The sequence below is a fragment of the Rhineura floridana genome, chromosome 15 (genome assembly GCF_030035675.1).
Source record: "Rhineura floridana isolate rRhiFlo1 chromosome 15, rRhiFlo1.hap2, whole genome shotgun sequence".
In the NCBI taxonomy this organism is placed as follows: domain Eukaryota; kingdom Metazoa; phylum Chordata; class Lepidosauria; order Squamata; family Rhineuridae; genus Rhineura; species Rhineura floridana.
In genome coordinates this window covers 33,553,026-33,576,644 of record NC_084494.1, presented here as the reverse complement: position 1 = coordinate 33,576,644, position 23,619 = coordinate 33,553,026, and the positions used below count along the sequence as shown (strand labels likewise).

The 23,619-nt window shown below is 41.8% G+C and overlaps 2 protein-coding genes across 18 annotated transcripts in view; one reads left to right on the top strand and one right to left on the bottom strand.

Moving 5' to 3' along the window:
• The window catches only part of ZNF541 (zinc finger protein 541), a 41,197-nt gene that overhangs the window by 11,295 nt on the left and 6,283 nt on the right, over positions 1-23,619 (bottom strand). Inside the window, exons 1-11 of one of the 17 annotated variants that reach the window (XM_061596333.1) lie at positions 21,949-22,562; positions 21,028-21,125; positions 19,631-19,883; positions 17,727-18,070; positions 16,005-16,248; positions 12,612-14,364; positions 11,014-11,072; positions 9,111-9,270; positions 7,166-7,333; positions 3,063-3,393; positions 2,879-2,942 (exon numbers count right to left, since the gene is read on the bottom strand). In XM_061596333.1, the coding sequence (XP_061452317.1) occupies positions 2,879-2,942; positions 3,063-3,393; positions 7,166-7,333; positions 9,111-9,270; positions 11,014-11,072; positions 12,612-14,364; positions 16,005-16,248; positions 17,727-18,070; positions 19,631-19,632 (3,125 nt within the window). In that variant the 5' untranslated portion in view covers positions 19,633-19,883; positions 21,028-21,125; positions 21,949-22,562. Of the gene's footprint in view, positions 1-2,878; positions 2,943-3,062; positions 3,394-7,165; positions 7,334-9,110; positions 9,271-11,013; positions 11,073-12,611; positions 14,365-16,004; positions 16,249-17,726; positions 18,071-19,630; positions 19,884-21,027; positions 21,126-21,709; positions 21,869-21,902; positions 22,564-23,619 lie in introns of those variants that run through there. The other 16 variants (XM_061596339.1, XM_061596335.1, XM_061596336.1 and 13 more) reach the window with 16 other exon arrangements.
• The window catches only part of BICRA (BRD4 interacting chromatin remodeling complex associated protein), a 130,246-nt gene continuing 127,643 nt past the window's right edge, over positions 21,017-23,619 (top strand). Inside the window, exon 1 of the mRNA XM_061596328.1 lies at positions 21,017-21,034. The gene's annotated coding sequence lies outside the window, so the exon portion shown is untranslated. The remainder of the gene's footprint in view (positions 21,035-23,619) is intronic.

Here is a 23,619-nt window from a genome sequence, read left to right as displayed (position 1 = left end):
GTTTCTAAAGATTTCCCACCTTTTTAAAAATGTAGGATGCTAAAGGAGGTGAATCCAGTTATCATTTAGCCCAATGCCTCTGATGCCAGGTAGTGGGAACCTGCCTTTTCTCCACTTGCTCCAGCAAGACCTACACAAAACTCATTTTGTCGAATCAAGAGACTAATCCTGTCACACGTTTAACCCACGGCATGTTAACCCAATCTTGTTAACAGTTCTCCAGCAGGGCAAACTATTTGGCATTCAAACTTATCTACTGATGGGCCTTTCTTTGTTCCCTTCCTCTGTGCCAGAAAGAGCCTTCTGATCAACACAGCTACCTTCTCAGCCTTTAATCCAAAACCTGCTGCTGTTTCTAACAAAGTCTTTCCTGCTACAGCCTTACTGTTTCTGTGCTATCAGCTTATACATTAACCTCATCCAACACCACCCAAGGCCCTCTGAGAGGAATCTTGTCATGACCACATTCTATACAACATTTTGCAGTGAATGCAGTGACAAAACCAACCACCAGAGAGGATGGGGACAGATTAACCAGTAACCTTACTATGAAGTAGCAAAGGGGACCTTCAGTGAGATTCCAACATTTGGAGGACTAGTTTGGAAGGTTTCCATTGTATCCTGGCCTAGAATGACCATACGAATTATGAACTGGTGAAAAACGATGAACAATAAATAATAATAAATAGAAGACTAGCTCTATATTCAACCAAATGAGCCTGCTAAAAGGACCTAAAGAACATCAGGATACTCTTTAAGACAAAGGTAAAGAGAAGGAGTTATGATGCAAAGGCTGAAATTCATAGTCTTTTACATAATTAATTATTAGGGTTTCTGTTAATCTCGCTTTCTGCACATATGAAGAGGCAGGCATACTAAAGGATACCTTCCAGAATAGAGAAACACTGTATGGATAAAAAACAGCCTAAGAAGTTACAAGGAATGGTTTAAAGTATTTTTATTTGCTCAAGACTTGTATTTGAGAAGCTTCTAGCTAAACCCGTACAATTTGGATGTCTAGGGTGGGGGTTATTGGGATTTTTTGTTTCATGGCTGCAAGGCGATTCTGACCACCTTTCATCAGAAAGAAGCTCAATGTTCAGAAGTTATTCTACCCCAGTTTTATTCAAAACCTACATCTCATTCCTGTCACGTTTACTGCAAAGCACTTAACCAAGGGAAACCCTAGCCAATCTTAACAGAATTACCTCTTTGCACTTAGACCTGCAATTAACTGTATCTCTCAAAGGCTAAGAATACTCCTCCCTAAAACATTTCAGATAAAGGAATGGAATTTTAAGAAGTTCACAGAACATGACAACGTGGGACATCAAATAAACACAAAGCTAGAAAGAAAGATTATTTACAAGTCTGCCATTATAGAGAACTAACCCAATGACACGCAGGGACAGCAAAAAGATGTCTGCACTTTGGCGCACATCTGCCATTATCTGGCCAAATAATGCTACAGAACCATTCAGTAATGCAAAACGCTTAACCTCCTACAAGAATGTTAAGCCTAAAAATACAAAGAAAATAATTATCCTCATTTTGTATTTCACTGAGGACCAACTAGACAAGACGTCAAGTCTGTGCATGCACACATACCTTAGAAAAACAGCAGAGGTTGGACTTGATTGGAATTCGGACCATAAAATACAGGGATGGTTAAATCTTTCCCCGTGCCATGATCCTGATGAAAATTCCCCCCACCCCAAAGCTGCTGTTTGCCCCAGGAAGAAAGCTACTATTAGAACCAATAGCAGATTTCCTGGAACGGAGGATGTTCCACCAAGATTGTGGAACAGGGGAGAGGGTTATCTCACCCCTCCCTGAATGTTGCCACCTCAAGTCTGATCACCTCCTCCCTATGGCTATTTTTTTTAAAGAACAAGATACTTTAAATGTACATACATTTCAAGTTTGCTTAGTTTAACAGGGAGGAGAGGTAATGTTTAAAGACAACAGTAAATATCCTGGTTTCAATCAATTCTGATTCTAATTATGTCAAAGATACTGACAATATTCTTACCATTCTGTCTATTTAATTATAAAGAAAGAACTGAGAGTCTGAGTGTTATGATACTTCAATTGATGAAACACTTGTTTTGTCATAGATGAAGTTGCATAGAACTACTACAGAGAAGACTGACAGCACTACAATTTCAAGGGGCTGCTTAAATTTAAACAATGACAAAACGTTCCTATATCTAAAATTGATATGAAGGCTACACACTATTATTATGAATTAGTGCCTATAATAGAAAACAACCTGAACTAGCATTTCATTATTCTAATCCAAAATTCACATTTTAAGATTTTCTAGATGGCTTCTATGAGGGATCCCTGTACTTAGGAGTTTCCTAGAAATGTATCTGCTTACACGGACTGCTTCTTTTGGCAAATGTCTCACTTCTAATATAAGTTTTACTGGCTGTGTGACTTTATTTCTGTTCAGTTTCTGCTAGAAGTTCCTCTTGTGAATGTTCTCCTTAGGATACTGATTTTTTAAATAACAGAACAAGAGATAACTAGAGTGCTGATTTCTTTAACGACATAAGGATAACTTTCTCCATCCTGTAACACTATAATTGCTTTTCACAGTCAAAATGTAAAAAAAGCAAAATGTAATGCAAGCAGATGGTAATCACCTAACCAAGCTATGAGTGATGCAGAAAGCAGGTTCCAATGCAGGGATTGTAGGGTGTTTTTTTTACTGAAGCAAATGAGATGTGAAATGGCCAAGCAGGGATGGTGTGGGTAGAGAACCTTGTGGAGAATTACAACCCTCCTACATATGCCTAGCAACCGATCGATGAAAAGGAAAGTAGTACAAGGCATCACTGTATTTTACCAACATTAACATCCCCTCACTTACGGTTCTATGCTGATTTTGGTGGTATCTTTCACAAGAGAGAACAAAAGGGCTCCATCCATTCCATCTAAAACAAAAATTACAAACACAATGAAGACTGTGGAGAGCTGCTGCCAGTCAGCAGACAGCTTTAGGCCATACTGCTTCATATAATCACAGTGTTAAAAAGAGAAGTGGTTTTAATTACCTAGAACAGAGGTGTACACCTTGGTGGAAGAAGTGTTTGCAGAAGAGCAGAGTGCGTTGAAATATAGCCCTGACCCTTCACGAATGGGACTGAGCATTGGAGGTGGTGTGTAAGGGGAGCACTGTACTAAGCCTTGGAGGAGGTGGTCCATGAGGAAGACAGGCGAACGAAGGTTACTCTGATAGCACCCTCCAGTGCCAGGCTGTATTTCACTGAAGACCAGTGGAGGAGGTGGGATGAAAAGAGATTTCGGACGGGTTCGCCTCTTCCTCTTCTTTGGTGGCATGCCTTCTTGGAAATCTTTATCATCCTGGCTTTCCTTCTCCTCAGCCTAAGACGACAGATACAACTCATGGGATTTTAAACTACTACTTGGAAAAAAATAACATGACCTGCACATTGCTGGATCCTTAAGTGTGCAGCACTAGGAGTTCCACACAAGAAGCCTAATGTACCTAACAGACCAACTTCTCCTGTGACCCACCATAATTTCCAACTGAGAATACCCAGTTGAGTTTACCCTACCAAATAAAGTATGGCACAGGAGGACCTATTTATATTACAGACTTCTATCAGGTTTTATAATGCCATCAAAATGTCCCCCAAAGTATCCTGGGATTTTTTTGTTTGTCAAGAGTGTTTGGATCATCATGTAGCTCCACCTCCTTCCCACCACCACAGTGGGGATTTCTCCTAAATTTCAGATTTCAGTGTGTGTCTACAGTTACTTAGTCAATAGTTATAAGGGAAAAACCCCATTGCTATAGCTGTTATAGTTTTCTTTAAAAAGTACTTCTAAGAAGGCTGAAAACTGCAATGCTGAAGACAGACTGAAAATGCCCCCTATTGGCTGACAGGATTATGATGTCACTGTCCTGTTTCTCCAGTCACTGCTTATGAGTTTTTAGCTACTGAACTGGTTTTCACACTCATTCCTACCATTACGGTATTTATAGTTTTTGTGTCACCTGGCAATGTCTAATATCCTGTCAGCCCTTTGAAAGCAAGAAGGTTGCAGTCTTCAAATGGGTAGAAAATCCTTTTTGTGGATGAGACAATTGCAGGAGGATTTTTGAATATGAGTGAAAGGAGAAGCCATGTAAAGTGTGTAGTCTGATGTCTTTGGGGTCTGGACAGTCTCTTATTGCAGATACAGGATCAGGGGAAGCACAGTCTCTAAAAAGGGGGTAGAGGGGGTGGTGAGAGGACTAAAGCTCCTTTCATTTGCTGGTTCAATCTTGGCAAGGAGGGCAGCATTCCTCATCTCAAGTCACTTCAATTATGCACAAAAGAGGTACAAAACAGGCAAGTGCTACTTGAATTAAGGGGAAGGTCTGTAACTCAATGGTAGAACACCTGCTCTGCATGCAAAAGGTCCCCCTGGCATCTCCAGGTAGGACCAGGAGGCACCCCAGTATGAAACCCTGGAGAGCTGCTGCCAGTCAGTGTAGACAATGCTGAGCTACATGGAGCAATGGCCTGACTCTGTATAAAACTTCCTATATTCCAAGATAGTAATTTACCCCTCTCATATACACACACTTTCAAATAGAAGGTACCACCTTCCCTGGAATCGCTGCTCTTTATGTGTGGGCATATTGCAGTTGTTGGTGACAGCCTTACCAAACCACCAGGCATGGCCTGGAGACTGAGGGAATGGCCTCTCATCTACAGGCAGGGAAGCTCCCCAACCTCCAAGTGGCTACCTTGCCTCATCTCTTCCTTTCCCACCACCACGCTTCTCCACCTTCTCTTCTCCTTCCAATTGGGCTGAAAGGAGAGGAAGAGGTAAAAGAGCACACACTAGTGGCAAAGGAAGCAGCAGGCAGAATCACCTGGCAGTGCTGGCCGCAGCACGCTTGCCTGCCTGCCCTACATGGCGGTGGTGCCAGCAGCAGGAGAAACAAACAGCCAAAACACAAACAAAACACAAATAGCACGCCAATAAAGACTGACACGTTCTCACCCTCAAAAGGCCTGTGCTGCCAAGGCAAGTTTTTTGTGCCCTGGCAGCAAATTCATCAATTAAGGCGGGAGAGACACAGTGAAAGTCTAGCAACGCTAGCTGGAGGAACAGAGATCGCATGCATCGTCCATCCACCTAAAGACTGCACTTTCCTCACTTTTAAAAGCCTGACAGGATTTTGGGATCTGCCAGATAACATCAGAGACAAGAGAGAGAAGAGAAAACCCAGCTCAACAAATGTAGATGGATAAGCAGTCTGGAGGAACAGACCAGTGATGTCATAATCATGTCAGCCAAATGGATGGCATTTTCAGCCTCTGCTGTTGCCAGGCAAACTTTTGAGTACATTTTCTTGAACACTACAACAGCTACAGCAGCAATTCTTTTCCCCTTACCTACTGAGTATGCAATTGGTGCAATTATGGGACTGATACTGAAAACTGAGAAATCCCCACTCCCAGAGTTCTGAGGTAGCATAGTGGCTAAGCGACTGAGCTACAGGATGCCAGTACCTTTATCATGACCTCACAAAATGGCCTTAGGCAAGTCATTCTCTGGGCCCCTCCAGACTGGTATTTTATTGTGGGTGTATTCTGCAACATTTTCTTGACACAATAATAAGGCATTAAGTGATGGATTTGATCTGCTTTAATTTGTTTCATGATGCTTCCCCAGTGCTACCATATTATTGCTGTCTGGAGGTGCTACAGCGTAACAGAAGTGGGACAAAAATAAAACCAAACACTGGCGGCAAAAAAAGTTAATGGGATTTCAGCAAAAAGTTACAGAATATGCACTGACTGGAAATGAAGCATTGTGACCACCTCAAAACGTTTGCAGCTGCAAACAGTATTGAAATGTGACCATCCTGATAGCATGAGTACAAATCATCATGAACATGCAATAAAAAGGATGTCTGGAGGAGCCCTTTCAGCCTCAACCCCCCTCCCCCCCCCCCAATCTGCATTATAGGGATGATAATACTGACCTACCTTACAGGTTGCTTAAAGGATTTTTAACAATACAATTTCCAAGTCATGCAGCAGTAATAGCAGAGTCTTGTGGCACATAAAGGGTTAACACACGTATTATAGCATAAGCTTTTGTGAAGTAAAGTCCACTGCATCAGATGCATGAAGTATCCTGCATCATGAATTAGGACAAAGGATTTTATTTTTTTTAAAGCACACAACATGTTTCAATTGGCTTATCAATGTCAGGATGTTTGTGTTACCAACATCATTTATTTTTGGTGAATGGCCACTGAATAATGTAATACTGCCTATACTTTTCTGCATTTCATTGTGACCTCACTGTTTATAATTCTCCTCTCAAGCCTTATGTATATGAAACAGTTCATATATCCGATGAAGCACATGATAGTCCATGAATTCTTATGCCATAATAAATGTGTTAAGTCTTTAAGGTGCCACAAGGCTCTTTGTCATTTTAACAAGATAATGTTAGTAAAGAGCTTTAAATACTCTAAAAGCACTGAGTAAATGCTAAGTAAATAGTTCCAGGGCTATGATCTGAAAACACATGGGTACAACAACTGAGTCCAAAAATGCCAAGGAACTCTTGTGTATGGCATCTTGAATTTCATCATGGAAGAAGGATGACATAAAAATGGAACAAATATTAGAAGAAAATGGCTATTAAGTCAATGTTTCTTCCAGACATGCTCAAAGAAAGATGCCCGTGCTGCTGTCCCAAGCTATGAAATGTCACAGACCATGTTCCTGAAGCAGGAATGGGGAACTTATAGAGTCCAACATCATCTAGAAGGCACCAACTCCCATGAGCCACAGCCACCAACGGTCAGGGATGATGCAAGTTATAGTCCAGCAACTTCTAGATGGCCACAGCACTCCCATCACCGCCCTGAAGAGTCACTTAAGTCCATACATCCCTTCATAAACACTGAAGAGTATTTCTAATTATTTTGGCTATCTTTGAAATAAAGTATTTTGAATCTCATTGATCAAGACCAGGTTTGCGGCAACAAAGATTCCTTTCCTGTCATCCTGCACAGGGTAGATTATTACACACACTGCTGTGCTAAATATCAATTCGATCCTAAACAATTAACATGTCTTTGTAGAAGCTGAAGTTAACACCACAAATCACCACCCACTTTGCTCTCTCGCTGAAGGTTTGTAGCCGTTACAGGTACCGAAACAGGCATTACAAGAGGTGCTACCGCTACATCTTCCGAAGGCCTTTTGGTTTCAGGAGGAGTATCTCCATCCCCTGATGCCTTGAAGGACAGTTTCTGAGGTTGTAAATGCTCTGCCTCATATGCCTTAAGGGAAAGGAAATATAAAAAAAATGTGCACTCTAACAAGAAGAATACAGAACACAATACTGAGCCCAGTTTTTAGTTTTGTTTTATTTCAGTTTCTATCCTGCCCCTACCAAAGTGCCTGAAGTAGACCGTAACAGGTTAAAAAAATGCTACAGAAACAGATTTTCTACATTCCTTCTATTAAACTCTTAACACTGCAATCCTATGCATATTTACCAGGGAGTTAAATCCCACTCAGGTTAATAAGGCTTACTTCTGTTCTAGTAGACATGTATAGGATTGCACTACAATACTATGCACACTTTCCTGGAAAGTAAGCCCCACTGGTCATTGGGATTTGCTTCTGAAAAAACAAGCATAGAATTATTCTGTATATTAACAAGAAGCATAGAAATATCCTGTATATTAACAACTATTAGCATTTATGTAGTACTTTTTCAGTATTCAAAGCATTACACATACATTGTCTCAGTAATTCCTATAACCGCTCTTTAAGGTGGTCAGTATCATTATCCCACAAGCAAAATACCCATCCACTTTAATGTCATGGATTGCTTTTTGTATTTATATTGTTAACTGTCTTGGGCACCCTTAAGTGAAAAGGTGAGGCACACATTTTCTAAATAAATACAAAATCATGATAAGCAGGTTATGCATAACAGCAGGGACTGTACACTGCATGGTTCTGGAAAGCAGGTATATGTGCACAGAGCCACTTTTCATCCCTACAGGATCTTTATCAGTACTTAGTTAAAAAAACCAAACCACCACACATACACAAACCCCAAGCAGATTTAAGTGTTATCTTATTCAGTCTTCTTCTGGAAAGGAAAGGCCAGAAACCAAAGCGAATCAACACAGACTGCAGGATACCACTGAAAAAATATGCAACTTACAACTGGTTTAAAGAATACAGTAGAACAGGATATTTGCAGTTAGGAAGGGAATTAAATGCACCAGGATGCTGCCAGATGGAGTCTATCAGCACAAAACTGTGGTTGTGGCAACCCAGACCTACATTAAACCATGTTTTCAAATGAAAGAGAAACCCTGGCTATTGGCTACTGAGGTTAAAGTAAGTGCCAAAGGGCATCAAATTCAAGGTTTACACAGCAGGATATGCACAACCTTTGTGCACCTACACAACATCTTTTGCTCTCGTTTCCTTCCTCCCTTCACACAAATTCCAAATCCTGGCTTGTTTGGAAACCATTAACCACAGTTTCCAGAATGCATATTACAAGGGAGCTATGGCTAATTGTAACTTCCTGGTTTGTTTTCCCAGTCACACAAAGGGAGCAGAGGGGAGGGCAGAAGGTGGGTGCACAAAGCCCTGGATATATGGCTCATTAAGCCAAGATTTCAACATGCAAACTGGTCCAAAGTGTCCCTTAACCACAGCTAAGCCAAGAGGGCACTACATATTAACTTGAAATGTCCCACAAACCCTTGTTATTACTGTTTTGTAGTTTTTTAAAAAAAATTAGATGCCATTGTATTAGAGGGGGGGAAGTGAAATTTGCTCCAGAGAAGGGTGGAATGCAGCTATCTCCTATTCTTTCCACAGTTACAAGGAAGCTAGGATTACATCTGCAATGCCCCCTTGTAAAACAGGTTAGGCAAAAAGATGTCAAGTTGCCCAAGGCCATCTCATGAGCTTTATGGCTACTGCAAGGATTCGAACACTTCACCCACCATACTTATAAGTGTTACAAGAGTGATTAATATTAGTAGTAACAAATATTCATTTACCAGAGTCCAATCTCTCTTTTACCTGCTGTTTTTCCTTCCCTGATGGAGACTGCCATTGTTCACTAGAGAAACACATATGGCTGTTCAGGCCCCTCTCAGTATAAAACAGCTGACTGCAGGTCGTACAAACAAAGCCATTTCCATTCTCATTCCTGTCTCCAGGACCTCCCCCAGTCTTACTACTGATGGTAGAAATTAAGGTAAAGAGGGATGAAAAAATGTAATATTATGAAGCCTGAATTTCCAGTTACACTGTAATTTACCCCTCAAAAACCATATTACATTCACATTTACGTTGTTTGCTTTAGTCTGTTTTACATATTTCTGAGAAAAGAATTCCTACATTTAGCAGCAAACTGTGCTAACTAGTGAAACAAACTCCATCAGAATATCATATATAAGTAATAATCTCCAGTGCTGTTGAGTGATAATGTCTGGGATCCAGAGAGCTGCTTAGGGACTTTTGTACTTACTTTCTTTGATCAACCAGAGCCTTGTGACCGTGATATCACAAGCTGACTTTGAAACTCCCCTCCCAGGAAGTGTTTGTTTAATGTCTTCCAGCTTGCCTCTATGTCAGGGGTGGGGAACCGTTTTCAGCCCAAGTTTCACATTCCCTCCTGGGCAATCCTTCTGGGGGCCACACACCAATAGTTGACAGGCTCAGAAGTAATAGTGTGCAGAGCAACACATGTAAATTTTACCTATGTACAGTAGGCTAGTTTCTACACACACTTTCACACCCCTCTGTATCCTCCAGCCAGCCAAGCAAACAGCATTATCACAGGACACATTCCAGCCAGGCAAAAACATTCAAGAAGGGTGCAAAGTAGGCTCAGTGAGAAGTGTGCCATGGGGCAAGGGTGTGCGACTGGGTGAAAGTATGGCCTGGACAGTCCCCATCCCTGCCCTATGTTATATTTGTGTAGGTGCTAATAAGTTTGTTTCAAGGCAGAAAAATGTAGTTATCCAGCTTTCATTAGCATGATGTGGAAACTTCTCATCAGCATAAGCATCTCTGATTGGCTTTTCACAGTTGTCTCAGCCATCTCTGACATAAGACATGGATAGGTTTACATTGTCTATCTGCCACCCTAATCCTGATTAGTTTTATCTTTTAAAAGAGTAAGACTGGGCATTTCGCTCTCTTTCTGTTCATCCTTCCCAATGCCTGCATCAGGTAGGATAGGGCTCCTCCAGAAAACATGCAATTAGGGGCAGCTCAAAATGACTGGAACACAATTAGGTAGTAAATATATAGACACACATACCTTGCCCATTTATACTAGCATGGGACAAAAAGTTTGGGTTTGGGGCAGATTTAGATACTCTTTACTCTCATGTTTTCAATCCCAAATTATATGATCTAATCCATTTTTATTAACTACATGAATATATCTATGCATTTAGCTCCCCATTATATTTAAATGCTCTGATGTAGTACGTATTACTGGTAAATGGATATTTGGAGTTTTATGAGAAACTGAGCAGCTGATAAATAGCTGGGGCTGCTGAGAGTTATGGTCCAAACCATCTGGAGAGCACCAGGTCGATGATCTGGAGGACTAAAAGGAAAGCCTCTTTGAAATGGAGCAGCTGATAGATAACTACTGGATTTTTTGGTGATTTTTCTTTTTTAATTTTACCAGGAAAATTCTGGAGGATACAAAGTCTAGGAGATTGGTAAAAACTTGTCATCGTCCCCCAGTCTATTGCTTTGTTCCAAAGAAAAAGGCAACACATTTTCAATACACCAACCTCTTGTTGGTAAGGATAATCCTAGGACACTCCCACCACTGACCAACTGAAATAATATAAAAACAAAAGTGCCTGCAACTGACCCCCACTGTTATTATCTACAAGGATGCCTAAAAAAAAAACTTTCATCAATTTAAGCAGTCACAATGTCACTATTCCCTGCTTACCATCCAGAGGGAAAGTGTTCTTCCCTCACTGCGTTAGTAATGCTGTAGATATTTCCACCCTATGTTTAAAAAAAGGTTAAATGCATTTAAATATTTTTAAAAGACAAATAATTTTCATCTCCAAATAGGCACTTAAAAGAGTTCCACAATCTTCAAAAGCCTTCAGACTTTTATAATAATCATAATAATCGAAAGCCTTTCTAATCTACTTTTTCACTCTTCTTCTTCACTAACTACATGTGACACTAAATGTGACATTGCCAGTCACATCTGGCTTTTTAAATTTAAGTTAGTGTTCCTCCCCCTCCATTTTTATTAGGACCATAGCACACAGGAAAGGTTTTACCCTTCCCTTCAGAGCCACAACTTCTGATAATAGTTCCTCTGCATTACAATTAGTGAGATGGAAAAAATATCCCATTTGGTTCCGATGAGAGCTTCTTCCTATTGCTAATTGTTGCGCAAGAGTGAGGACATTTTTCATGGAGATCACAGCTAGTGAGGGAAAGGTAAAAGTAAACCTCCCCATGTGTTGCAGTCTTGATCAAAATTGATGGCCCCCACAATAGCTTTTTTTTTTAAAATGACAGGTTATAATGCATTTATCATCACTTGCAGCTGGACCCTAACATAGGGCCTATACCAGACACAGGAAGCTGGCAGTCCGAGCCCAATATGGTGCTCAGGAGCTTCCCATTCCCCCCCAATTGTAGAAAAACCTATCCCCCCAACACACTTTTATTGTGTACCTCAGTCATTTTCTCCAAAACTAGGCATAGGCAAAAGGCTCTTTAACCCACGTCTTCCCAGAAAGAACAGCAAATAGCTTTGACAGAATTTTCCACTTATACACTCAACTTTACTCACTCCCATGCACACATCAAGGCCAGTGGGAATGAGCAAATGAGGCATACACGGGGAAAAAGCCTGCTTCTACTTGCCATTCATGTTGGGAGAGAAGGGGATCAAAGACCTCATTTGACAATGTCATAACTTATACACAATTCACCCCGTGAGCAAAACCAATTATGATTGTCCTCTAGTTCTTAATTCCAATTTCTGGCTTCTGCCAACATCGGTTACTGGCTACTAGTGGCAAACACTATGTGCACATTCACAGCATACATTTATTCCAATATTATTCCACTTTAAACAGTCATGGCTTTCCCCCAATAATCCTGGGATGGGTAGTTTGTGAAGGGTGCTGAGAGTTGTTAGGAGACCCCTATTTTCGTCACAGAGCTACAATTGTCAGAGTGGTTTAACAGTTAGTCCCTCTTCCCAGAAAACTCTTGAGAACTGTAGCTCTCCAAGGAGAATAGGGGTCTCCTAATATGTCTCAGCAACCTTCATTAACTAACCCTTTCCAGGATTCTTTGGGAGAAGCCATGACTGTTTCAAGTGGAATAGTAGTGGAATAAATGCATGGTGTGAATGTGGCCTATATGAAGAACACTTGTTAAGTTCCCTCCACCCCAGAAGCTATAGGTACACAAACAGCTGCCTTGACCTAAAACAATAGGGAAAGACACTATCTTTCCCTGCAATATTACAAATACTTAAAAAAAACCCTTAAACATATTACAGTTTGAACATGCCTGAATCCTGTTGAAAATGGTCAGCTCTGGTTTCACCCTGGCCCCACTGTCAAATGAGGTACTCGGCAAGGAAAAGGAAGCCATGGCCACTTGACTGGGAGAAGCCACAGAAGCTACATCGAACTTTGGCTTCTCCTTCCGGCGAGGTCTACCACTGCGAGAATGCCCTTTGCTGCACAATTCTTTGGCATAAGCCTTACTCTTCTCTTTCTTTCTCAGTATGGGAGAGCCATTCTCCAACTGCCTGGGTTTCCCATATGTGTGGTTTCCTGCGGTGTTTTCATACATTACGGTCTGGCTAGGGCTGGAGAAGTCTTTCAAGGTCCTGGCGTGCTTACCATGAGAAATGCTGTCTGTGCTTGCAGAAGGAATAGAAAGTGACTGAAAGGACTGTGGGGGAGTAGCTGGCTGTTGCCCTTCTTTCTCACTGCCAGATAAGAAGTCCTTCTGACACTGGGACAAGGGCTTTTTTATGCACAAGGGAGACCCTTCACTTTCAGATGGTTCCAGAACTGGATGGCCCAAACCTGTTTGCTGCTGAAACACACTCTGAAGTGGTTTCACTACCACCTGGTCAGTCTCCGTAGTTGCCAGTTGTGATGGAGCTAACAGCTGGGTGTGGGATACGATGTGCTGAGATTTGGTGATCCTTCGGAAGAGGTGACCCTGGACCCGCAGCTGATCCTGATTCACGGAGGATTCCTGAGATTTCATAAAGAGCTGCCTAAAAAGCGGTGTAGCCTCACCCTTTTGTAGCACACCATGTTTTGGAGTATCTGGAAGCCTTGTTGCTGGCCTAAAAGTCTCTTCAAAGGCACTGAGATTTAGGTCTCCAGGGATCTCCCCTTGTGACTTTAAGAGTGCTGGAGAGAATGATAAAACATCTGGACGCTCAAATTTCTGTACCAGAGAGTCAAAAGCATGGGAAGGTCCCACTAGCCCTTGCGAAACATCCTGACCTGCAACATGTGGCATCTGAGCAACATAAACACCATTTCCTTTGCTTTTGCTGCAAGCTGGTGGCACATTTCTGACCCACTGGAAGCTGCCACTTGATTGGTGAGAGGTGGCAGGAATCTTCTGGCTTCTGAGTAACGGGAAACGGGGTACACCACTGTTTGACCAATACTCCAGGGCTGTAGTTTCTACTGGAAATTGAGGTTCTGAATGTGGCTGTCTGTCTGGCAAATTTGTAATGTTCTCTGCTGGTCCAAGTACAGATACATTCCCAGGATTGATGATGGTGTACATACTGGAAGAGGCTGTTTTCTTTTGACAAGGATAATGTTCCTTCATCACTTTATTGCCAGTGGCTTCTGTGAGCACAGTAGTACTTGTGGGGACACAAGAAATCTGACCACAGACAGAGGTGCAGGGTTGCTGGGATCCCCTAGAGTCAGACTCAGACTGTCCCATTGAGGGTGAAGAGGCAGATGGAAGCTTCTGGCTGACTAAACTACTTACAATGCACCTCAGCAGGTCTCTGTTAGGCAGGAGGGAATTATTAGGTGCTTGAGATTCTGGGTGAACAGCCAGCCTCTCTGCAGTTCTCATGCCACTAGATCCGACCTGAACACGTGAATTTTGAGGAGGTGTGGAGCCCTCAAAAGCCTCTTCGTCCTTTAACAACCTCAAGCCATGGTGCATTTCGTAATGCCGGCGCAATGACCGATGGTCTGAGTAACTCTTATAGCAACCTTGTTCTATGCAAATGAATGGCTTTGTTTTTTGGTGTGTTAGCATGTGGCCACTCCTGAGATTTAAATTTTTTTTAAAAAAAGATTAACACATAGAAGAGATGGGCTAAACTTAAGTACTATCATCATGAACCAGTAAAATCACTTCCCATCTTGGCTAATGAAATCTTCACTTTTTTCAGCTATGTTGTTATAACACACTAAAGGACATTCAGTGGTAGTACTCAAGCGTCTGTTAGTAACTACTTCAGCTGCCTTTTCTATCACAGACAGATTGGGCGGTTAGGACTATCCCTCTGGCTACCGTTGGCTAAGCTGCTCTCATTCTGGAGAAGGGCAAACAGAATCGCAAGGAAGGAGAGTTTGAAGAACAGACTTAGGAATACAGATGAGAAGAGAGGGTGGCCTGAGAGGGGGAGGGGGGGGAGAGAGAGAGAGAGAGAGAGAGAGAGAGAACAGAGGTGTATGTGACCAGGAGTTGCAGTAATGAAGAAGGCTGAAGTTCACATACAAATTTAAACCAAGGATTAGTTCTAAGGAGGTGATAAACCTGTGTCTGCGCTGTATGTCAGGAGCTGCCATGGCTACAACTAAGAACCTATAGCTCTGTACACAGCTGCCCTGTGTAGTGAGCCACCAGAGCTACTGGTTGCAGCATTTCCCTAGCAGTAAAAGTTCTTATGTATTGAACTGACTCCACACACCCAGTTTTCCATTTGGCTCTCTTCACCAGGAAGAGCTATAAAACAGGGGTGGGAAACCTTTCATCCTCCAGATGTTACTGAACTCCCACTATCCCTGGGTATTGGCCATGCTTGCTGGGGCTGATAGGAGTTGTAGTTCAGCAACCTCTGGAGCAAAGGTTTCCCACCACTGCTAGAAAGACTTCCTAGTCAGACTAGGACTTTGCATGTACAATCATAATCTTTCAGAAGTTCTAATTCATGACCAAACTCTTGGTTCCCAGCTCTTGCTCAACAGCTGCCTACTCCAACACTTGTGTCACGTCAGATTGCAGGTAGCCACTTACATGATTTGAGTGCTCCTCCGTTAAAAAAACCCTCCACATATAAAATCAGATGTCAGGGAAAAGGATTCTAACCTAGCCTTCTCCTCGATGTGCTATCTTTTTGTCTGCAAATAGTTTTCTTGTATGGAGAAGCATTCTATCATACAAGCCTCCATGTCCAGTCTGAAATGCCAACAGTACAGACACAGGCTTACTTTATTACTGAGAACTGGCCCCAGCAACTTGGAGGCTACAAGCCTTTAGTTTTCATGCAAATCACAATTATCATTACTCCCCTCAGTAACATGGCACTATGGTTACTGCAAAGGAAGACTTAATTTTGTCCTGTGCCCAGAGGAAAAGGGGTGCCAAAGACCTCTCACAATTCCACTTCTTTTTATTTTTAGCCCCTGCATCACTGGAATCCTGCCTGGATTAATATTCTATGAAACCAAAAGCTTACTACACTACAGAGCTGCGCATTCACATGATGAATCTAAAGCAACTCCATTAGCAGTTTTGCCATTTACTTAACTGGGGGCAGATTATGTCACACATTACTAAGGAATACTATGTCTGTGTGCATCTGTACCTGGCACTAGCCAAACTGGAGCCAGCCAGATCTCTACAGTAGCAGAAACCGTTTCTATACATTTAACTCAGTTTTATTGGCAAACAAATACATACAAGTGGTCCTGCCGCTTAAACGCTTTGCTGCAGATCTTACAGACGTGTTTCCGTTCCTGGCTGTGAGTCACGTAGTGTTTGCTGAGAGAGCTGGTGCTACTGAAAACCTTCCCACAGAGGCTGCAATCCAGGAAAGGAGCTTGAGGGGAGCTTTGCTGGTGCTTTCCTCTCTTTCCACTGCCAGAACTGGATCTGCCTCCTTGTTCCACTTCTTTTGGTGCTGAAGGGGCAGGAAGCCCCAATTCTATATGAATAAAAACAAATTTTAGCTCACTTACACAGCACCTGGTGTTGTGCAGTCAGCAAGAGTGTGAGCTAAGAAGCATCTAGTTCATATTTCACCTTAGTCACAAACCTATCAGGTATCATTAGGCAAGCCGCTTTCCTCTCAATCCCCGTGCCCTTCCTCATCGGCAATACAGGAATAATAATACTGACCTACCTTATAAAGTTGGGGTTTAAAAAATAATTAGTGACATATAAATGCCATGTGTTATTCCCTATATTTTCAGAGCAGCAATACCCTCAATGGCACATTTGGAAGCTTAATTAATCCCTGCCATCCCAGAAAAATATCCCCTCTCCAAACTAATCCTGGGTTTCACATGCACAGCTCCATCAGCTACTGGGGGAATGCTCCTGGCAGCAGAGGGTAGGGTGCACTTACTAGCTCTGGGCTTGGTATTCTCTGGGGGAATTATGCTGGTTGAGCAGAAACAATAAGCAAAATCACTCTTTTCTCAGCCAACATGAGGAGCCACCAGGTTCATTAACTGTGGCTTCTCCTGCGTGCTGGTTCTTTGCAGAAAAAGATTAATTTTAGCAGCAACAGGGTAGCCCCTTCACCATAACAGGTTGGGAGGGAGAGCTTCAAGGAGGACTCAAGCCCCAAAAGCCCAATTCCCTCCTCACTCCCAAGATTCTTTCAGGGGGAAACATCCCATGTCATTATTATTAAATCAACCACACAAAGTGCAAAGGCTTTTTAAACTGTACTAATGTTTAAATATTTTTCTTGTTTAAATTTCCTTTCCCAATACTATACTTTTATTCCAGTGTTGATATCATGTCAAGTTGGATATAAATTTTATGACACTTTGTAACTTGATCCATCCTGCATTCTCAGGGCAGCTAAACAGCAAAATGCAAAGCAAATATAAAAACCACCTTAAAATGAAATAAAAGCAAAACCAACAAGCTGTATAATTCCATGCTGTAAAACTTTTAACTATAACTGTATTATCAGCAGTAAATTTGAGTACTTCACACAAAACAACACTTCTTCCAAATGTGTGCATAGGTGTACATCCTACAACATCCTAAAGCAAATCCCAATCTATTTAGAGTACAGGAAAATGTTCAAAATTTTCCAGGATACCCACATCATTAGCATAAACCACAAGACTTACATTTTCATTGCAGGGTAGAAGGGCATTGACAACAAAAACTTGTTTTAGTACATAGATGGACCACCCACACCAATCAATAATTATTTGATTAGCACCAAAATTTCCCAGATTCTATTTAGGTCAATGCCTTACAACAGGCATGGTCCTCCAGATGATGTTGGACTACAGCTCCCATAACTCCTGACCATTGACCATGCTTGCTGAGGCCAACGAAAATTGAAATCCAACCAAAATCTGGAGGGGCAATTTTTCCATCCCTGCCTTACACACTTTGACACATCAGCTATTTACAACTGTAACCAGGCTTACTCACCATGCAAGAGTGGTCGTGAGTCTGGGTCACAATCATCAAGGAGTTTAGCAGAATCACAGTCTTTCACTGAATACAAAGACAGGGTGTCCAGACTGTCCTCCAAAGAGTCATTATTCATATTTGTTGCTGACAAGCTGGGATCCATATCCAGGTTGCTCAATCCTGAATAAATCATGTCTCTCATATCTGGACACAGATCATGGCTGAAAGTATCACTACAGTCTAAAGCCTGATTCCCTGAAAACTCATGAAGCTGCATCTCAGAGTGGAGTGAACTTTCATCACTGAGGTGGTAGTGGTCCATATTCAACCACCTTCTGTGTGTGAATGTTGGGTTAAGATTCCTAAATAAAAGATTGAAACAGAAATGGTAAATAGCAGTTGTGAGCCTAAGTCACAACTGTCAAGCAGTGTGAAAAATCACAGACACGCACAAGTCAGAGCACTACCAAGGGCTCATCCACTAGCCCAAATGTAAACCAGGTAATATCAGGTAAGACTCAACATAAACATACCTAGATTGTGTTTCAACCAGAACCAGTTTCTGTGTTCTGATTGCAAACACAAAAACCAAGGTCAGCTGAATGTATTGGCCTACTTAAGCCACTGTGTGTCAATGTATACTGACTGATGAGACCCATCTATTCACATTTCCTTTTTACTAACATATATATGTTTACAAAATAGGGCTGCAGGCTTTAATTGGTAAATTCATCTACAATCCTACACATACTTGCCTGGAATTAAGTCCCATTAAACTCAGCAGGGCTTACTTCTGAGTACAAGTGTACCGGATTGTACTCTAAAGCTTTAGCTTGTAACCACTTTTAATTGGTGTTACCAAAGTTTAATCCATGGACATGCTTAAGAATACACATTCATTTTCTGCAGCATTATTTTAGTAAGTGGAAACTTTCTTAAAACCTCAGTTGTTTAATACTGATTGTGTCTATTTTCTAATAAACAGTGTGAGAGCTTGAACTAATCTAGAAGCCCCTACTCTACTCCAAAATGTGGTTGTGATTATTCATCGTTAAGGATTACTCATCGTAAAGGTCTCTGTGCATGTTGAAAGGCTCCCTCATTAATCATTACTTTGACTACTTTCAGGGGATTGAGCCACAGCACTGGAAACAGGTTCAGGGACTACTCTTTGGTGAATATCTGTTCAATCGAGTCTTGGCTAATAGTAGAAGGCTTAAAACATTATCAATGGAATCCCACTGGTCTATGTTTTTAAATACACGGGTCTGACATCTCCTCCAAACAAAACACAAGCAGTAAGTCAAGAATAAATCATGGCTAGTTTGTGATTTGTTTGGATCAAGACAAACCACGAGCCCAGGTTCACATGCAATGCTAAGCCAAACCATATTTTAGCTCCTGATAGCACAGTGGCAACAGCAGGACTGAGGGAGGAGCAAAGAGGCCATGATTTTCAAAACGTGCAACAGAACACTAGTTGATGCTAAACCATAACCCTAACCCATAACTCAATGCTCCAAGAGTTTAGATCAGCTCCCTTTTTACTTATATTCTGCAAGCAGTTACATACTTTTCCTTACCCCATCCCAGAAAAAATATGGTTCTGTTGCTGTTTAAGTTATGCTGTGTGGCTCTCTAGATCCTTTTTGCTGGTATTTTGCTGTCTGAATACACGCTTGTTATTTTAGGTTTCTATTGGATTTTTACTGTTTGTAACATACTTGTGTTGTATTATATCACAAGCCACTTTGTGAAGGCCTAGGCCTTAAGAACAATATAAATATCTCCATAGATAAATGAATATTCAAATATTTTAAAAGTGTGCATGCATGAGTAATATACTATAGTATGTGACCACACTCTGTTCAACAGAGATGTAAATATTGTAAATTTTGCAAATAAAAGGAACAATAACTTACATATACCAAATTACACATGGAGATTCATGATGTTTGGGGAGCAAGGTTCATCAATACTTCTCTCCTATTCTGCAAACACTTTAGTCTAAATATCAACTTATAGATGTTGCTCACTAGCAATAAAGCAAAGCTCATCAGCACTTTCTGTCTTTGCAATGATAATGGAGATCAGTGGCTACTGTTCAAAATCCTGCAAGTCCAGTATTCTTAGGCCATAGAACACATTTTGGGAGAACTCAGGGAAGAATATACCCTTAGGATAAAATGAATAAAGAGAACTTCAATTCATATCCACTTTGAACAACATTCAGTATTTAATTTGCATACTGTCTATCAACAGAAGCAACTCAAACTTTTTTTGTAAATAAATAAATAAATGTGTACAAATCATCTTTAAAATCCTTCTGCCCACTTTCTAACAAATAAGGGTATGCTATTTTTACAGTGAGTGTTGGGCAGCAACATATTTTGCTATAATACTGAAAAGCACACACTTTTTAATTAAACTTGTGTGGTAAAACAAGCTATCTGTATTCCAGAGCAGAAAACCAAGGTGCATGCCAGGGAGATATGTTAATTCCGCAGGATTAAAAAAGTGGAAAAATATTCATTGGCAATCACTGGAAAAAATAAGCAGCCAATTGATAGCAGTGCAGGAGGGAGAATAAAAACTTGACATACTTATATGGCAACCAGAATTTTGCCATGCAGGTATTTTTAGGTCACTTTCAAGTGATAAGATCTTATTAATGATAAAAAATATTTATTTCCTAGTAAAATGAAAGGGGAATGGGCTTCATAATTCCATTCATAAATACCAAATACATTTTGATTCTCTTGCTGGCTGTCCCACAATTATGAAATGTCTCCCCACCCCAATCCAGGAAATTTGCCCAAGCCTCAGCATCTTTTGGAAGTTGTGTGAGATTTTTATGTTTGAGCTGCCTTTGAGGCTGAGATAAACTTAGAAAAGATCATTTGAAACAAAAAAGTAAACACATAGAAGGAAAAGAATATTAAGGATTGGCTTTCCTTCTAAGAGCACTACCTTCTCTTGAACTATACATTGTTTTGTGCTTCCTTCAAGATAAAATGGGCACCTAAACTGGTTTTGGAATAAATAAATGAATTCATTGCTTGATTGTTTAAAAGGCAGCTTAATTAAAATCCTTCATTTGGTTGACAGCCATAATTTTTATTGTTTGTAACCTATTTATGTTGATTTTCAATACAATTTTCCAATTTTACTTAACAGTGCCATCCTATATGCACCAGAAGCAAGTCTTACTATATTTAATGGGGCTTACTCCCATGTGAGCATGCGCAAGACTGCAGCCTTACAGCACAATCTTAAATCATGTCTTCTCAGAAGCCCCACTGAATTAAATTGGACTTACTACTCAAGTAAGTACGGTTAGGATTCCAGCCTTATCTCTTTATCCATCTTGAGCCTTCAATACCAGACACTACAGGTTTGAGCAAATGATGCAAAACCCTGATTAAAGTAAAAAAAAACTTGGGGTAAATCTGTGATTGCTTTTAATTTTGCTTCTGTTAGTCACCTTGGAAATTGTTATTTTTTTAAAAAAGCCAACATAAAATTTTAAAATAAAAATATCAACACCACTATGGCCAAGCGACACCAGTGGGCACTAAAATAAAACCATTAATCTAAACCACAAAGAAATATACAACAGAGGATAGATAGCCACATTCCTGTTTAAGGAAGAGTTTTGTCTCTCCTTAGAATATGCTTTGCTACAGGAAAAATCCTCAAGGAACAGGTGCCTATAAAAACCTAAAAACTAGCGATATTTTAAATATTTATTTAGCCCTATTAAGGACAGACACCTAATATTCTATACACATTAAAAAAAAATACGTATCGGATTATCTTTCCAGCCGTGCCTGGGCTCCATTCTCTCTACAGATCAAACCTTAAGGCAAGCCTGGAAAAACTGGAAACTTTTTTCAGGAAGCCACCCAACTGGCTGCCCCACAATTCTGAGCAGTTAAAGGGGGGAGGGGAGCGACACGTTCGCCAGCCCCCATTAGTCTGACTGCCCCCTTTCCCCCTACCAATTTGAGGGTTGCAGTGCCCCCCATGAAGGATTTGCAATTGCCCCCTCTTTCGCTTAAAGAGATAGGCTAGGCCCTTCTCCTGCCGGAGGAGCAATTGCTGGTGACTCAAAAAGAGCTATTTGCACAAATCCTTATGGGGGAGGAGAGGGTTGTTGGTGCTACCACAACTGGGAACAAGAGTTGCGCCTACCCTGCTTGGAAGAGAGAGAGGAAATGGAGAAAGGCCAGCCCCTTACCACGGTTTGAAGGGAAGGCTCCTATTGCCCATAAAAAAGGGGGGGCGAGGGAGGTGTTAAACGGCGATGCGGTGGCGTGTTTAACCCTAAACCAACAGAGGCAAGGGGAGGGATTGCTCCATACCCTACTGGGGAGATGGTTGCACCTCCCTGTGATATGGGGAGGGGAGAAGCAGAGGGAGATGCTGCCTCCCTTGGTGGGTGGGGCTTGCTCCTCACTGGGGCGAGGGGTGGGAACAGAGTTGCCTGTTTGAGGGGAAGGGAGGAAGGAGGCGGTTGCACCTGCACCTAATGGGGGGGGAGCCCTTCCTGAGGAAGGGAAACGAAAGCGATAGAAAGAGCAGGCGCTGGCGGGCGCCGATTAGGGTGGGGGGCGGCGCAGGCAGAAGCAGCCCCACTGCTTTACCCGTCGCCTCGCACCCGCTCCCTCCCCTCCCTTTTTTCCTCCCCTTCCCCCTTCTTCTCCACGCGCCAGATTCGCCAGCCACGCCCTTGCTCGCCGGCTGGGACCGCCCACGCGCCTGACCCCGAACGGCTCGAGGCGGAGGATGGATGGATGGATGGATGGATGGGCGGGCTGGCAAAGGGGGCGACTGGTTCCTCCCCCTCATTTGGCGGGAAAAAAAGGGAGCGCCGCGAGCCGGGCGCCGCCATTTTGTGAGGAGGTTGGCAGGCGCGAAAACGAGGCGAGGGAAGGAGAGGAGTTGGGATGGGTGGTGGAAAGGAACAAGACTAAGGTGTGAGGGGCAGGGCGTTACATACATATATAACCTTAACTACATGTGTGTGTATAGTATAACATTATACTGTGTGTACACACACATAACTAGATATATCGAGCATAACCACCCTTATACTATGTGTAGATCACTTGTATAAAATAGTTACTGTATTATCAAACAAAAGGGCATTGATGTGTGTCATATAAAATAATAATATGAGACACAGGCTTCATACTCAGGATTCAAATCTAGCTGTTTATATAGCTGCCCGGAAACAGTTTTCTGGAGGGTGTGGGGTGGACTGAATGAACAGCATACGTTGGCAAACCACGCTGCTGTTCTCAGTACACTATCTCTCAAGACATTGCGATCTGACCAGTGGAAAAACAGGATGTGGTTAACTTTATGGCTGTAAACGATACTGACATCTGTAGTGGTTAAATAACTGCCTGCATATTGCCACGTAGATATGCTGTTGTCCTATGTATGTACGTGATGTTATACAATAGTTAAAGGTCATAGGCTGTTTATGGAGAAAAAATAATCCACGCCTCCAGGCGGAGGTAATAATAAAAGCGGAGACCAGAATTACGAAGGGGGCTCCGAAATTGAACTCTGGTCTCACCGTGTCTCACTGTGTCGTGATATCTACATCTGGTGACCCCGACGTGATTCAGAACAAACACCCTCGTACCCACTGGCAGGATCAGCCAACGGTGCACCTCAGCGTACAGCTCCCATTCGTGAGTATGGGGGGGGAATTGTCAGCTCAGCAGAAGGTTCATGCACAAGAGCTACAAAAAATTTTAAAACAGGATACCTCAGCTTTTGTAAGTCGTTCTCACATTGAATCATTGTTAAAAACAATTCAATGTCAATGTCCATGGTATCCAGAGCAAGGATCACTACGTCAGTCAGATTGGATAAAGATAGGGAGAAAATTACATGA